This window comes from Ceratotherium simum, chromosome 24 (genome assembly GCF_057802395.1).
Source record: "Ceratotherium simum simum isolate JZ-2026a chromosome 24, ASM5780239v1, whole genome shotgun sequence".
NCBI lineage: Eukaryota > Metazoa > Chordata > Mammalia > Perissodactyla > Rhinocerotidae > Ceratotherium > Ceratotherium simum.
Window position 1 is genome coordinate 42,596,863 of NC_141923.1, and position 17,420 is coordinate 42,614,282.

Genomic DNA, 17,420 nt, shown 5'->3' on the forward strand with positions numbered 1-17,420 from the left:
AAAATATTCCAGGGTAGGAGGGAGAACAGTGCAATATGGAAAATTTGGGAAATATTTATATAAAGAAAAAAGTAAATGACCCACAATCCCACCAAACAATTGTTTCTGTCTGTCTGCCTCTCTCTATATATTTTTGCAAACTTCTGATCATACTGATTACAGTTTTATAGCTTTCTTTTTTAACCATATCATTACACACTGAGCAGTTTCCTGTGTCATTAAAATTTTTTTGAAAACATGACTTTTCAATGCTACAAGATACTCTGTTATGTTATGGTTGTGTACTATATTATAACATCCTCCTTTAAGTTGTTCACAATCATGGGCTTTCAGAGACAATATTGCACAAACAGCCTCACAGAGTTCTTTGCCTGCATCTCTGATCACTTCCTTGGGGTCAACTCCTAGAAGTGGAAGGTTTCAGGCTCTGGATACATATTATCAAATAGTTTTGGTCACCATCTTCAGTCAATCAGCATTGTATACTTAGGCCAATATTAGAAATCTTTATCAACCAATATAGCACAGGCATCAATGGATCGGAACCAAGGACGCGATGTGGGAACAGCGTCCTGGAGTCCTCTGCTGTGCCATAACAGGAGCTAACCCTTGAGTGCCTGAATCGTGGGGGAAGACTGGTGGGCCCCTGGGGGAAGGGTCAGGCTGTCAGGGTGGTTTTTACTGGGAGGGCTAGAGGCAACTGGCTCTTTACCAACTGGAAGTTGGCAATATTTTGATAGATACTACAGTTTCACTAGGGAATACCCAGTGAACATCAGCCAGTGTTGGAGTTTCCACCCGATGTTTTCTTCTCCAGGCTGAACAAACCTCAGTTATCTCAGTCTTCTCCCCAGCGTCTTCACTTTTCAAAAGTTTAAGCCCCTTTACAGATTTCCTAAAAGGCCCTACAAAGTGTGTTTAGTAAAGATCAGATTAGGCCAACAGTCTGAACTTGACCTTTTAAGCATTAACAAAGTACGAATCCAGAGGGAAAGTGTCCAGTGCACGTGAACACAGCACAGCTGTGGAGAAAGGGGCCAGTTTCTAGAAAACAGGATGAAAGCATGACAACATCCGCTCCCCCACTGGCATAACCACTGGATGGGTCAGCGCAGGGAAGGAACTGTCATCTCAGTCACACAAACACCCCCAGAGCACGGCGGCTCCTTCCTCTGTGCCCCAGAGCCTGCCTGCTTACCTTATGGAGCTTATGACAAGTCTGGACAATTATTTGATTTTTATCTGCCTCTCCTACCAGGACCATCCACTCCAGGAAATTTGACTTATTTGTTTAATCATCCTCAGAACATAGCCAAAAGCCTGCCCCAGAGAAGGTACTCAGTACACATCAGGTGAATCACACACCAACACGCCCTTCACCAGTTGCACTGCTTCATTGAGTGAAGCACCAGACACTCAAAGCTTGTTGTTCCTTATTGTTTCAATCTGGGATTGTACACAAATCCTCATCTCTCATAGCCAGGGAATATGTAGATCGGGCCGGGAGTTCAGAGCCTGCAGAGCCTGGAGACGCCCATTGTCCTATAGCTGCTGTGCTTCCCTCATCTATTCTTTAGAGAAGCAGAAAGGAAAAACAGCCAATCTTATTTCTAATCATTACTACTTCTGCCACTTTCTTTACCCCTGGGCACTTAGAAGCATAAGTGACAACTGGAATCCATTATCAGGGTGAAAACTCAATAGCAGGAGACCAGACCAGGGACCTCTCAAGAAGTCTATAAATGTAGTTACTGAAATCCCGTTTTCCCCTTTCACTGGCTCCCTCTCCCAAACCCTGACATCTAGCAAAGCGGGCCCCTGAAAATCCAAAGCTTACTCAATTGCACGTTTAAACAACCATAGTAAAGAAAGAAGAGGACATCTGACTTGTCTTCTCTCTCAGATCTCCCAGGTCAAATGCCCAGCCATTGCTTCTCCTCCCAGTCTACCCACAGCAGCTTCTCAGTAGGACACTGGGAACAACTAGAGGATTAACCTGTCCTCTTGCCTCCTCGTTTTCCAGCTGGTTTGACAATTGTGTAGAAAACTGATGGCTCCTTCTGTCTTTAATGTCACTGCTTTAGCATATGTTCCTTTAAATCCCTGTTTTGATGCAACCACTCCCTCCCTGCACTCCAAACACTGGGGCCTCCACTCGCAGGGAAGCGAAAGAACCGCATCCTGACGACCGTACACAACACAACTTGCACCTTTCTGTGTGTGGTGGAAGGAGGACGCCTTTCGTGGAGAGGAGTGGGGAAGTGACCCGATTAGGACACACAAACCAGAGAAGGGGACTGAATGAACTGTCAGCCACTTTTCCTAGACGTCTTCAAAAGGTGCCTGGCACCGGATCAGCACTCGGCACAAGTCACCACAGCTGAGCTGCAGCCAGGTTAGGCAAGATGCTCGAACGATTTAATGAAACTGGAGTCAAACAAAACTCAGCAGCAGAGTAAAATTCACCTTCTCCAAAGCAGGCCTCAAAAGAAACAGAAACGTAAGATGAAGAATCCAAAGCCATGTACTTAAGCCTTAGCTTTAGAGATCAGAAATGGAAGGAGGAAAAATTAGGCACAGTTGTCAAATCCTGATCTTTGCCTCAAAGATCTGATGGCACTACAGCTAACAATGTCTGGCCCCATTCACCTACTTTGCAAACTCTGAAGCTCAGGGAGAAGGAAAAAGTACTCTCTGGATACATATAAGAACTGGTTAAGTGACACAACTAGTACAATTGCTCCCATGAAGAATTGCAATTAGGGAAGATTTCTGCCCGTGCTGATAAGATTGCTGTCGCCATAATACAGTGTATACACCATTTTATTTTCTCCTCTCTGAAGACCTACTCCTTACTTTTCCCAGGGTTTAAAAATCATGTTAACAATAAGCAAATACAGCATGGCCAGATGCCTTTCGTGGTCAGATGGTTCATTGTTTAAAAAGCTTCAGTTTAAAATCCAAAAGATTGTTAACAGATGCAGTTTCTGGCTGGAGACTGGGAAAAACCTCACTTAAACAAAAGAGTATGTTGTGATTGGAACTAAAAAGGGAATTACCTTTAAAGATAAGAACCACAAACATTTCCTATTTGAAAATACCCCCAGCCCCACCAACAGGACCTTTTTGTGGACCTCTCACGAAAGTTAAAAAATTTGACGGTGGATTGCTGCACACAAGAAACCACGGCTGACCAGCCAGTCCAGTCATTTTTACAGATTTGTTTGGACTTTCAACACGGCCACACATCCATCTCTTGCTCTCCCCCAGATTACTCAATTAGGCAAAATTCCAATTAATTTCTTTCCAATTCTTTTAGCCTAGAAACACTTTTGCTGCTTTCATTTTGGCTCTGGAAATGAGTTTTCAACCAGAGACTTAGATAGAGAAGTTTGAGAAATGAACACAGAGCTTGATAAGCAGACAGCCACTGCTGGGACTCAAGTCACTGTTGGATGGAAAAGAGCCACTCGGCTGAGAAAGGCCTGGCCCCATCTTGAGTTCCCAGTCTCATTTGCCTCCACAACTGCTGTGGACTTTTACACAGAAAGCTTGCTTTTCAGCAACTCCTGTGTCTGTTTCTGTTGGCTTTCGTGGGCCCTTACTCTATGGCTTCACCATGTGTGAGAATGTCTGTAATGTCCTGGGTTCTAATCTGGAAAGACAGATAATCTGAAGGAGCCATGGGTGTGTTACTTTCCCTCGGCCTAAGAAATGAATATGGTTTGGCTTGCTGGTGACAAGCCTGATTTGAAAAGGCTACACAAGATATGGTTCAAGGAAAATAACCTGTTCTTAGTATTAAGGATGGCCACCACGGGCTCCATTATGAGAATGGGCAACCTGTCCCTTAGGAGATCCCATTCTCTGAAGAAAAGTCAACAGCATGCCCTTTTCCTGCTTAGGTTCTTGTGTTCTCTTACTCATTGTATTATCTCCCAATTTATTACAGTGCCCAAAAAAAGGTCAGTTTCAGACCAAAGGCATAGTATGGTTTTAACAGTCTGAGACGCTTTAATCAAGAAAACCCTTAGTCGAGCAACACTACCATCCACTTTAAAGTGAGGCAGATCTACAAGCCCATGCGATTCTCCCAAGAGTTACAATGGCTTTCCCACTCAGCCATGCCACTGCTAAGTCACATAGGGACTCCAAGCCACTGGAGTGAAGCAGGGAGCTGCTTTCCCACAGACCCGTGTGATCCAGCCAGGTACCAGCAGGAAGGGCCATCCGTCAAGAAACGGGACTCTGAGGCCAGCGGCCACATCCCTATCCATCCTCCCACAAAGAGCCAACCCCACCATGTGCACGAGACAAGGTCTGCAAGGGGATTTGCTAGGCCTGGAAATTGAAAAACGAGCAGCAGCTGCGAGCCCGAGGTCACTGCTATCCTCCAGAGTTTGCCTTTTCTAATCTAAGGGGCAGTAGTTTCCATGATTAACTTTCAATTGCTGTCAAGGGTGTAATAAAATCTGGGAAAGAAGAAAACTTTCCCCTCGGTGAGCTGCTCCCATTTGCCTGCCTTTTCCTTTCCTCCAGCGCATATTCTCAATCCCACTTCATACTTGTTTCCTGATTTTGAGAAAAAAATCTGCACTCGGTTGAGCCAAAATAGACAATGTCCTCTGTGTACACAGGCACTTGAAGACTTTTCTTTCTCAGTTCTGGGGGCTCGGTCTTTAAGATGGCTGTGGGAAACGTTCCCTTGTTTTCAAAGACCGTACAATACCATCACTTTCAGAACTAGATACATTTTATTTTCATTTTAACATTCTTTCCCAGTGTATTTTATCTGTTTTCTGAGCCATGACAATCAGTTCAACAAAAGACAGGTTTTCCAGTTGGTAAGATGTGTACAAAGAGAAAGAGAAGAAGACATATTCATTCTCAGACACATCACACTGGGTACTACTGGGTTAGGAACCCGTAAGACTCCAACTTGGTCGGATCTGATAGTGGCTCAGAAATCATACTGAGAGGTTACCGGTGGACATGTCTCTCAGCAAGGGAACCAAACTCCACATATAGTTTTATCAATTTTAACTGCTCAGGTGGAAAATTAAAAGCACTTTAAATTTCTTGACAGTTCAGTATAACACTAATAACTTAGTGGTTCACCTATACATTTATTTCAAAGTATTGGATACTGGAGTTACAAAGATGAGTGAGACATGGTGCCTCACCACCAGAGGCACAAAGTCTGGTTGGAGAGGGGCATGCGCAGGCTCACTGCTGAAGAGATGCTCCTGAGAGGGTCCAATTACACAAGGCAGCATGCCAAGAGACAGCCACGTGGGCAAGCGGAGGCCCCAAATGCATGCTAGTCACCCAAGAAAAGGTTTCCCTGACTGATACTGTGTCTTGAAAAGATGCTAGATTGCTATAGTTTGTCCCTATCGCCCTGGGGCAAGAGTGAGGAATTGGAGCATCCGCTGCCTGCTGGAGAGGTGGCATTTCTCTCGGTGCTAGCCCTGCCCTTCCCGTCACCCCATCTGAATTCAAGTCTCTACTGGAACAGAAGCAAAAGTGGCAAGAGACGGTCATGAACACGATTGGTTCCAAAAGTGGGGTGGAAACAGTCTGAGAATTTGCCACCGGGTTTAAAAGATGGAAAGTGAACTGTATTGCAGGAGATACAGGCCACAGGGTGACGCCTAGTGCCATGGCTGCTAGGGAACAAGCTGCCCCAGATATCCATTTTCCCCTCTCCAAAGACAACAGAACCCCCAGCTTTTAAGCAGGGGTGACCACCCGGAATAAAGACTGTGTTCCTTGCAGCAAGGTTTGGCCATGTAGCTATCTGGCATGTGAGGGGAATTCAAGTGTATAAGTCCTAGGACACGTCCCTAAGAGTGGAGGGGGGGAGGCCTGTGCCTTCTTTTCCTTTCCTGCATTCTTAGTTTGGAATGTGAAATGGCTGGAGAGCCACCTTGAACCACGAGGGCAAGGCCGCACCTTAGAGGTAGCGAAATGAAAGTTGTTAGAGGGTAGTCACAGAGGCCTGTGGCCCCATAACACTAGTCCTAACCCACCTACGTAGAAACTTTTATGTAAAGAGCAGGAAAAACACTTTGATTTTCATGTAGGCCAACGTCATTTTGGGTCTCAGTTGCACAGGATTATGAATAACGGTTACAGGTGCAGGGTTGGGGGGTGTCCAAGGAAGGTTGATAAAAACATCTGAGGAGTCAGCACTTTGCTGCATGTGGCACCAAGGCCACAAGGGGACACATCCAATCTGGTTTGCAGGTTATAAAAAGCTGCCTGATTTCTGGTGGTGAAATGTGAGAGCAAAGGAAATCAAAAATGATAATTTTCCAGTTAACCATAAACACAATAAAGTATCTTACCTTTTTCTTGCTACAGTATATTTGCCACTTTTTCTCAGCTGGAAGTGCAAACATGGCTTCCCTGTGTTTGTCTGTGAGGTCAAGTTCATCCTGAGAAGAAAAATAATAATTAGTATTTCACAGATTAAATGTTATTCCCATAGGGGATGTTATCAGCATCATCAGGGAGAGAAAAATACACCAGCACGTATTTAAATGAACTCGGGAAAGATGGAGAAGCTAAGTTACGGTGTAAGTTACCACCAAGCAAGCATGTTCCTGGCTCCAGGCAGGCCCTGCACTGACTGAAGGGTGTGGGGAGGGGGTGGAGCATGGACAGAACAATCCTGAGCCACGTGTACAGCTGTAGAGGGTTCACTGAGCAGTCAAGGCCATCGAGGGTCCAGAGTTTGGAAGGATTAATCGTATTACAGACAAGGGTTAGCCAGGGATGGCTCCACAAACACTGAATATCAGGCTGGGCCCTGAAGGACCTGGACCTGATGCGAGGAGGGAGGAACAGACCCAAAGGCTGGGATGTGGGAACAGCCTCGGTGTGTTTGGGGGACACTGACCAGCTTAGCTGAAGCACTGAGATTACGCAAAGAATCATCACATAAAAGATTTGAGAGGTAGGCAGTGATCAGTTTGCGGAGAGTCTTAAATGCCAGAGTAAGGAGTTTATTCTCTGGACCAAGGAGAGCCAATGAAGGTTCTGAGCAAGGCAGTGACATCTTCATCGCCATAAACTCCCCTAAGATTTACCCAGTACTTTCTATGCCAAGCATCGTGCAGGCATTGTCTCATTTGGTTCTCAAAACAACCCTAAGAGCACCACTCATTATTACATCCTCGCTGTAATAATAATCCCTGTTGTAATACAGCTGTGGGAAATTTAGGTGGAAGATTGGGTAACTTGCTCAAGACCACACACCTGGCAAATGATGGGGCTGGGTTTTCAGCCCAGAGCTGTCTGACTGCAGAGCCCAGACTCAGCCTCTCAAATCACTGTCTGGAAATATTAATTCTACAGTGGTGTGCAGCTTAGATTGGACACTAAGGGAAGACAATTTACAAACATCCATAACTAATGAATAACAACAATGGGATAATGAATATAAAGTGCTTAGAGAAAAGGTCTTGGCATTTAATACCTCAGTCTACGGTTGGTATTATTATTGGTATTGAGCATCTGGTACATTTTTATTCCTATACAGAAAGTTATGTCGTTGAAGGTGGCAGATTGGTGGGTGTAAGACAGACATGTAACAAGATGCTATGAATTGAGGCACAATAAGGTTTAGATCCCTGAGGAGTATAAACAAGTCCCCCTCTGAATGCCTTTGGTCTTTATCTGTAGTTCTGCCTCTTGTGGACACTGGCTTCACATCTTATACTCCCACCTCCATTTAGTCATCAAGTCCTATTATTTCTTACTTGAGAAGTCTCATAATTTTCCCTTTTTTTCATTCCCCATGAAACCACCCAAACTTACGCCCAAATAACCTCTCTCTCGGCTTCTGGCAATAGCCTCTGCACTGTTCCTCCCTGCCGTTCCAATTCTTCCTACAGCACAGCCAAAATTCATAAAGGCAGTGGTTGTCAGATTTGAGCAAGCATCAGAATCACCTGGAGGACACCCCAAACCACTGATCACCCAGTGTTTAGGATGGAGCAGGTGGGAGAAAGTGCAAGAATCTGTGTTTCCAACAAGTTTCCAAGTGTTGCTAATGTTGCTGGTCCAGGGACCACATTTTAAAACCACTGCCTTAAAAATAGAGCACCTGTGCTGTTTTGAGCTTCCAGTTTAAAAAGCTTCATTAGTTCCACATTGCCTACAAAATTAATCATACATTCCTCAGCCTGCCTTTGAGATCTTCCATTTATCACTCCAACTGACTTTGCCAGGCCTGCTTCTGGTTATGCCCTTATACCCTATCTTGTTAACACCCACACCTCCAGGGCCTGGCCACTCAAGGCGTGATCCAGGCTAGCTGCCCATGGAAGTTCTTAACCTCGTTAAGCCTCTGCTTCTTCATGTCAAATGATGGGCATATCATTTCTCTTGAAGGGCTGTTGTGAAGATTAGTGACATCAACTAAGCATGCAGTAATGCCTGGCACAGTAGTACTGTTGTCATTTCTCTCATCATTTAAACACAAGCCAGGTGCCACTTTAAGAGAAAGGTAAACAGCTAAGTCACTAAAACACACACCCATACACCAACAGAGTATTACACCCTAACCACATGAAACTAGTTAAGAATTTCAACAATGAACAACCAGGGAAGGAAGGAGATATTCACAAAAAAGTCCATTATGAGGGAACATGTTAAAAATGTTAAAATTTTGGCATGCAACTATTATATATGCAAACTAATTATTTTTCTTCCTTTCTTAATTTCCTGTGAGTAACACCTGCTCTCACCTATTGATGAATGGGGAAAATAATGGTGACATAAATCACTTCTCAACAATTAGGGTGTTTGGGGGAGGGGGTGGGTGATCAGCTCAGTTATTCAAACAGCCCGCTAATATGGTGAATAGTTTGGGGAAAAGGTTTGTGATTTGTGAGAGAGAACGGGGCTATTAATGTTGCATCCTTTACTACACTACAGCACTGTGTTTTTGCTAACTGAGCAGAGGTGTGAAGAAACGTGTGAATCCTAAAACCTAGCAATTCACAGCAAAGGGTATTAATATCACCATACTCTGCTGTTGAGAGGTAGAAAACTTCTGCTTCTGCTGAGACACAGAAATGACTAATTCTGAATTGAGAGAACACAGTTGAACTAGGACTCAGGGGCAGATGGGTTCATGCAAGAAGAGAATTTCCATGAAATAAAAAATAAAAAGTTGCTGTAGGGTCTTTGGATATAATTTTGGATTACAGGAAGAAAATGGGAAGGAATAAATGGATACTGATAATAGTAACAGCTAACAATTATTGAGCACTTTCTGTGTGCTTAGTTGTAGTGTTTTATAGGAAGTAATTTAGTTTCTCTTCACAGCAATCCTATAAAGTGGATAATGTTACCCCATTTTCCAGGAAACTAAATCACAGAGAGATTAAATAGCTTGCTCAAGGTAACAGAGCTAGTAAATGGTGGAGGAGGAACTTGAGGCTAGGCTGTCTGTTATAGAGCCCACATTCAACAAGTAAAATCATGACACTGATATAAATATGAAAATGCATCTGCTACACTCACAGCCTACTGAGTTGCAGGACTGGCTCTTGTGGGTTATTCAAACTTGGACAAGTGACTTAGCCTCTGAACTTCAATTTCTTCACCTGAAAAATGAGAATGATAATATATATCTGATAGAGTTCTCTCAAGGATTCATTCATGCAACCAAAAATATTTTTTGAGTGTCTACTAAATGCCAGGCACTGTGTTAGGTACAGGGGACCAAAAGGCATCACAGAGCTCATATTCTCCGGTGGGCAGGAGGGAAATCAAGTAATCACGTGCACTCAGGATGGTCACACAGGAAGCTGAGCTTTGAGAGCCCCCTTGCTGTGGGGAAAGGTGGGGCAGCGAAGGCTTCCCAGGGAAGTGAAGTGAGAGCTGCGAGCTGAAAAGAAATTAAATAGCTAAAAAGCACTGCAACCAGGGAGCAGCAGCTTTGAAGGACACTATGAATTTTGGTCTTTCTCCTAAGAGCAATCAGAGGTCACTGGCAGATTCTGAGCAAGGAGAGTGACATAGATTAAATTAGATAATAACTGGGAGTGCCTAGGCACAACGCCCAGACTGTAATAAGACCCCTACTCCTTCATTCCAAAAGTATCTCTGCTCTGACTCATTCCATGTTAATAATATGGCTGAACCAAGCATGCGAGACTCTGCGAGACTATCACAGCCTTAGGGATCAATCAACACTCACTTGCTGTCCTACCCATTCCAGGACCATGGCCAGACATTATAAAGAATACAAAGATGAATAACAGACCCTGATTTCACGGAATTTAGAATCTAGTTACAAAGATAAGATGATAGAAGGCTTCAACGGTTCCCTTTCAAGATAAAGTCCAAATTCCTTAGCTGGTAGGTAGAGACTCGTCATGATGTGGCCTTTGCAGACCTGCCCCACGTCACCTCCTCCTCCTCCACCAGTAGTCACTTTTTAGTACTTCTGATCACAAGCTGCCCACTTCTGAAACTTCCGCACATGCTGTCCCCTTTTCCCACAGAGCCCTTCCCACGACGTCTAAGGATTAACCCTATTCATCTAAGCTTTTACAAGGCATCAGCTATTCCCTCCTGGCAGGCAGCCTATCCTATCTTCCTGTGATGGGCAGCTCCTCTATCCTTGCGGCCTTTAGCACATTGCTACTGGACGTTATTGGCATGTCTGACTCCCACTCGAGAGTCCCAGAGTGTAGGAACTAAATTTGTCCTATTCACTTTGCATTAATTGCCAAATTAATTATTGTCCCCAAAACAATACCTGACAGATTGCCAAAAAAAGAAAAGTAAGGTTAGGGAAGCTGGGAGGGAGAAAGGGAAGGAGAGAGGAAGACAGGGGATTATTGTAGGACATAGTGACGATCAACTCATTTCCAAGATTAAAATCCATTCTTGTTTTTTTTTTTTTTTTGGTGGTAAAATATACATACAGTGAATGTCCAGATCTGAAGTATACAATTTTGAGTTTGGCAAAGGTATACACTGAAGTGATTGTAGCACTTTACTCTTCCGTTAGCAATATATGGCTGTCCAGTTACTCCACATTCTCACCAACATTTGGTGCTGCCTTTTTAATTTTAGCCATCTAGTTCATGAGAAGTGGTATCTCAGTATAGTTTTAATTTACATTTTCTTGACAACTGATGCTGAATATACTTTTTCACATGTTTATTAGCCATTGGTATGTGTCTTTTGTGAAGTATCTACTCAAGTCTTTTGCTCATTTTTATTGAGTTGCCTGTCCTACTATTGAGTTAAAGACTTTTTTTTTTTTTTTTCCACACACATATTCTGGAAACATGTCCTTTGTCCGAGGTATATATAGTTGGCTCTCTGCATCTGTGGATATGGAGGGCATCCACGGGACTTGAGCATCCCAGGATTTTGGTATCCATGCGGGGTCATGGAACCAATTCCCCGTGGATACCGAGGACAACTGTGTTGAGTCTATTTCCCCCATTCTGTGGCTTGCCTTTTCATTTTGTTAACAACTTATGTTGATAACAAAGTGTTTTGATTTCGATGAAGTCTAGTTTATTAATCTTTTTTCTTTTAGAGTTAGTGCTTTTTGTCTTCTCAAAAAATCTCTGCAACTTGCAGGTCCAAAAAGTATTCTATGGTTTCTTACGGAAGCTGTTTAGTTTTAATTTTAGCTTCTCTGTTTGAATCTATACTCCGTCTCCCAGACCCCACTCCTGGCATCTTTCTTTAGTTACAACATGGCTGGATTGCTTGTGCCTTCTCTCCTTTCCAGCTGCCTGCACTCATTTAGATACACTGCTGGACAAGGAGGAGAACAAAAGCACAGTTGACAAAAGGAGGAAAAAGAATGACAAAAGGAGGAAAAAGAATGGAATACAAACTAATTTGAAAATCATCTTGACACATTAGCTCCTTCAAGCTCTGACACTACTTCAAGGTAATGTTGCAAAAGATTTTTCATTTTGATACTTAATTCAAATACTGAAAAAGGCAATAGTGGAAAACAAAGCAATCAGGATTACTGTATCTCAGATAGCATCTCTTTACATTAATTTTTAAGGAAAGAACATCTAGAGAGGCAGAAAGCAGATCAGTGGTCGCCTAGGACTGGAGGAAGGACAGGGACTGGCTGCAAATGGCCAGAGTGACAGAAATGTTCTAAAACTGGATTGTGGCGATGGCTGCACAACTGTACAAATTCACTCACTCTCACTGAATTATACACTTATAGTGGGTGAATTCTATGGCATGTAAATTATCTCAATAAAGCTGCTAAAAAACCCGCAAAAATCAAGCCTGGTTGTTGGAGCCCCAGGAAAACAAAAAATTCAGAGTAGAGAAAATACAGCCTTGTGTACATAGTAAGGAAAAATTTCTGGTTGACATTAGATAAACCAAGGAGTCAGTTTAGAAGAGAAACTGGTTGGAAAGAAATGTACAAAGAGGAGGGAAAGGAAAAATGTGGACCCCTTTAAAGTAAGTTGCTCAATCTGAGAAATGTCACAATTTCAGACACAACTTTTGTTTGAAACCAAAGAACACTTCCATGAAATATCTTTAACCTTTCCTTGAAAATTACATAGATTCTATTAGGATGCATTCCATTTTGGCCAAGAGATAGGCAACGTACGCAGTGTTTCCCCCAAGGTCCCTTAACATTAAACTAAGTGAAATGTTCATATTAGCGGTAAGTCCTTAAGAACACTCTCGAGGTTGTTTTCTCCTTTTCCCTAGTGGTGGCACCACAGAAGACTACTGGCTCCTCTGTGAGTTAATAGCCAAGTTTTCCTAAGACTAACAAACAAATGTAATTAGGCCAACCCCAGGAAGCATCCTGGCTGCTTCCAGAGCACCTTACTTTTTTTTTTTTTTTTTTTTTTTTTGCAATGTCAGATACTGTTTTGGGGACTGGCAATTAATGCAAAGATGAACAGAACAAATTTAGCTCCTGCTTCTACACCTTGGACTTAGATAGCCTAACTCCTTTCATTGGCCATCAAATTTTTTTTCTTCATATTATTCTTTGAGTTTTTAAAGTTACTTAAAAGAAAATGATTTAGTGTTTAATAAAGGAGAAACATTTGCACCAAGCATCATTCCCTCCATAGAAAGCTCAAGTTTCCTAAAAACTGAAACCAACAAACAAAAACCTAAGGCTTTCTTTGGAGAAGATATTAATTATATTTTTATATCTTTATAAAATATGTATTTTATATATTTATACTACCTTAGAGAAAAGCTATAAATTATATATTTTTTTATTAAGAAGAAAGGACCTCTGAGGAAAGCCCAGCTGTGGGAACTCAAGTTCTAGGTTTCGCCCTAACAAAGCATATTATTAAGCCCCACTTCTAAAAGATTCTGTACAAAGAAATTTCACCAGTCCTACACGACTAGCAGGCAGCTCTATAGGGAAATCTACATAAATCAGAAAACAATTGGCACAGTACAAATAAATCTAAGGAAATGGATTGATTTGCTAGATAAAGCAAGGGAAGGAATTTTGAAATAATGTACAATAAAGGTCTTGAATGAGTTGAAAAAGCTTTTTTCAGAGATGTGAGCTAAGTTGAAATATGGGGTTATTTATAAAACCTCCAAAGCAATATTGAAAGCATTTCTTCTTTGAAAATCTGTGAAATCAATAGATTTCAGTGAGCCAATAAGTAAGTTTCTGACTAACAAGAGAAATCTCTAATAAAGGAATTCAGGATTTCTATTTCTAATAAGTTAAGCTAACTCTTTACATACATACTAATATATCTTCACACAGAGGTAGAAGGACATGTGATTAACGTTGGGGGGAATGGAGAATTAAAAAATGAGGAGAGAGGAAGCTAAGACAGGTGCCTGGGGTCACTTTGTCAATCAACTCACTATTTTGTGTGTGTTTATGTTTCTGGTTATTTTGCTTTGTTGGCTTTTTAATGGTCCTTGACAAGGTAACTGTGCACCTGACTCAATGTATGAAGCTCACAGAATTTCTAACCATATTAGTACTCAGACAAGGCTAACCTTTCTCCTTCAGGTACTTGCACACACCAAGCAGGCCCAATTCACCCATCCAGACCCCACCCACCAAAGGTTTCCCACAGGCCCAGCAGGCAGCAACCCTCAGGCTCACCTCACATACGTCCAGCATTAGCAGTGCCTTCTCTGGATTTAAGCCCTCTCCTCCCACCCCACAACTCAACACTACCAGAAATAAGTCAAACCCTTGGAGGGACAAGTGACCCAGCCTTAAGTCATATGACAGTGATAAGTACAACATCGCAGGGAAAAGGCCAGACGAGGCTGGTGGAGGACCAAAAGGTGACACTTTGGCAGCCAAAAAATGACACTTTTATAAATATATGGAGAGGACGTACTATGAGGCTGAGATAATTCATTAAACTTATGAACATCCATCCCAACCACAGCAAATGACCATCACATCCAGGAGTCATGAACTGACCATGAATTGCCAATGCAGCTCCTAAAATTTAACGACAATGACCCCGAGAACAGTATTTTATTTTCATAGTGATGGTTTGAAATCTGAAAGATAGATAAGATTCTTGTTGGTTTAAATAGAGGTGCATTCAGTGAATTATTACCTGCTCCTAACCAGTCAGGAAAGACACAAATGGAAAACAACCAAGAGCTTTAAATCCCAAAAGGGATGTGTACACACAGAGAACAATTTTCAGCCAGTAAGGTTCCTGCCAACATTCTTAGTCATTACACAAAATACCACAATATGACTCACCACTACCTACACAGTAATGCTCTGTGTCTGATAGACGTGTTTTCATTCGATATACAAAAATAAGAAGTGAGAAATCCCATATGCAAAGGCTAATAGAAATAACTTTTGGTTTCTTACTACCTATGGTTAAGTGCTTTATACTACTTCCCTTCCTCCCTATAATAGCAGGCAATGCAAACCATATCCAGTTTACTAGACAAAGTCTGCTGCTAAACCTGTAGGCTTCTTATTTAGCCTGAGTTATTTCAACTAGAAACTCATTAGAGTAACTTTAACTCTTAATAAGTCTACATTACCAGTAGTTTTCCAGTAATCTAAAATAACTCTGTTCTAAATATATGTTAAAATCATCTCCCAACTCCATCCAGCCACTCAAATTTCCAGTTTTTACATCTATAATCTAGTACAACTCCTGTTGACAAGGCTTAATTGAGAATTTCTAAGCAGTGTTTTCCTAATTGAATGGAGGGACTTTGTCTCCTGGGACACAGAACCAGCTGTCAAGTGACAGACAAGAAAGGCACCCTAAGGCCCTGTGGGCAACTGTGAAGCCAAGTTCCACACGTCCCCCTTCCCCAGTGACACAGCTCTGCTCTTGCCAGCCCAGGCCCTCCCACGCCTGCTCAGCACGCCCTCCAGAGACTTGTCAGTAGCTCAGCTGATACTTTTAAGTTTTAATTGGGGTCAAAAGATATCTAGCACAATGAGTCTCTTTCCACATTGCAGATATTTATTTTACCATGTAACACATGGCAGAGAGACTGTTAAGAACAGAAAATATTATTTAAACATCATCCCCCTCATCTTTGTAATCTGCTACCCTTCATCCCAGCCACTTGGGTGCTCCCATAGTAACTGACATCCAAATGAAGATGATGAGTAAAAAGAATGACAACAGGTGGATGGGGTACAGCAAGAGGGCAGGGATCAGCCCAAATCTATCACTACCTCATCGAGAATAATTCAAAATACAAACCCAGCTGCTGGAGAATTCAGCAGTCATTAATTCATGCACGCACACACGTATGCATGCACTCAAATACTTGCTGAGCATCTCAAGTGTTATCCCTCAGTAACTAGTTATTCATCTAGGCCACAAGCATTTACTGAGCACTACTCCGGGCCAGGCACTGTTGTAGATGCTGGGGGTCCTGAGGGTAAAAAGGCCAGATATGATGCCTGTGTGTCATTCTGCTCCATAAAAGTGCAAAGGTGCATATTTATAGCGGATTTCACATCATGAGTGTCCATACGTGAAAAAACTCAAACTGTCTGATTGTTTAAAAGATGGCAAAGGACTTGCTGACTTTTTCTTCTACATCTAAGAAAAGCCCATCTTTCCTGAAAACCCATATATATATTCTAAGTGAGCTTTCAGCCATTTGGTTTAGTTTAGTTCTTAAATATTACATTGTGTAATGAAATAAACAGCTAGCAGCTGTGGGATGTTTCCAGTGGATTCATTTAAAATTGGACAAGAGAGAAAAAATTGCAACTTTTTTATGGATCTGGTTTTCCACACACACACACACACACACACACACACACACGTAGATATATAGTTCTTCATCCGTGAGCCAGAAAATCATAACTAAAAGATGTAGCTGGTACTGAGCTCCCATAACACACATCAAGAAACAGTTTAAAATTCCAGGGGAATTCTGGGAATTGAAGGTGGGGGAGGAGAGGATTCCAAGCGCAGTGGATAAAAATATTCAAGGACAGTTTAGAACTGAAATACACCATCTATGTATCTGGTATTTACTTCCCACAGGCCATGTGACACAGGTTTTGTGAGAGCAAAGGGTGTTCAGATGATTCCCAGCACATCAATATATATTCTTATGTGCAGTTATTTATGCAAACTACCAGATTGTTCTAGTCATTACTGAAATACATTTTCAAAATTACACTTGAAAGGTTACCTAAACCACACTACTTACGGAGATCAAATTATTCTCCCAGTCTTTTAAAACCTGTATCGGTTTACAAGGGGACATATACAGAGTTGGCAAGTCAGTATAGTATGTTGACTTTGTGTAATTTGCACATGGTAGCCTGAGGATTAAGTTAAATAATCAGATTTTAAATTGTAGCCAAAAGCGAAATAGGTACATAACCGCTCAGAGTCTCTTTAGGATTCATGGTAATGAAAATCAAGGCCAACGGGTCTCATAACCATTTTCCCAAGAATCTTAGTTTGGAGATGGTTTTATAGTATTTGTATCAAAAATAAGTTTTCATGTTTCTTTCCTCCATCTTTCCATGCCCACCCCATTTCAGTCCCAGTAATCTAAATTAAGAAGCACCCAGAAATAAATGTATTGACTGATAAAGTATCTAACAGGAAGCCAAAGTCTCAATTTAACAGCCTGTAGAAAAGGACATTTGGAATGATCTTGGTGAGATAAAATAAAAATTTAGGACTAGAAGGAATAAAATGGTTTTGTGGTTTTACCTTAAGCTATACTGAATTTGTTTAGTGAATCAGAAGACAAGAAGGAAACTTAAGAAACCATGTTGACCATCTTACTATCTCTCAACAGACAGGACCTCAACCAGTACAGAGAAATGAATACTGTCCATGGATGAAGATTTACTGCCAACCCTACTTTGATTCTTAGAAGTAATGCAATGTTTTATTCAAAAGTACAACAGATATAAGCAAGCA

The 17,420-nt window shown here is 41.9% G+C and overlaps 1 protein-coding gene across 5 annotated transcripts in view; it reads right to left on the bottom strand.

The window, feature by feature from the left end:
* The window catches only part of DAAM1 (dishevelled associated activator of morphogenesis 1), a 160,580-nt gene that overhangs the window by 70,353 nt on the left and 72,807 nt on the right, over positions 1-17,420 (bottom strand). For 4 of the 5 annotated variants that reach the window (XM_004426204.3, XM_087448432.1, XM_014784275.2 and 1 more), the window contains one exon: positions 6,351-6,440. In XM_004426204.3, coding sequence (XP_004426261.1) covers positions 6,351-6,440 — 90 coding nt within the window. Of the gene's footprint in view, positions 1-6,350; positions 6,441-9,537; positions 9,558-17,420 lie in introns of those variants that run through there. The other variant, XM_087448434.1, reaches the window with a different exon arrangement.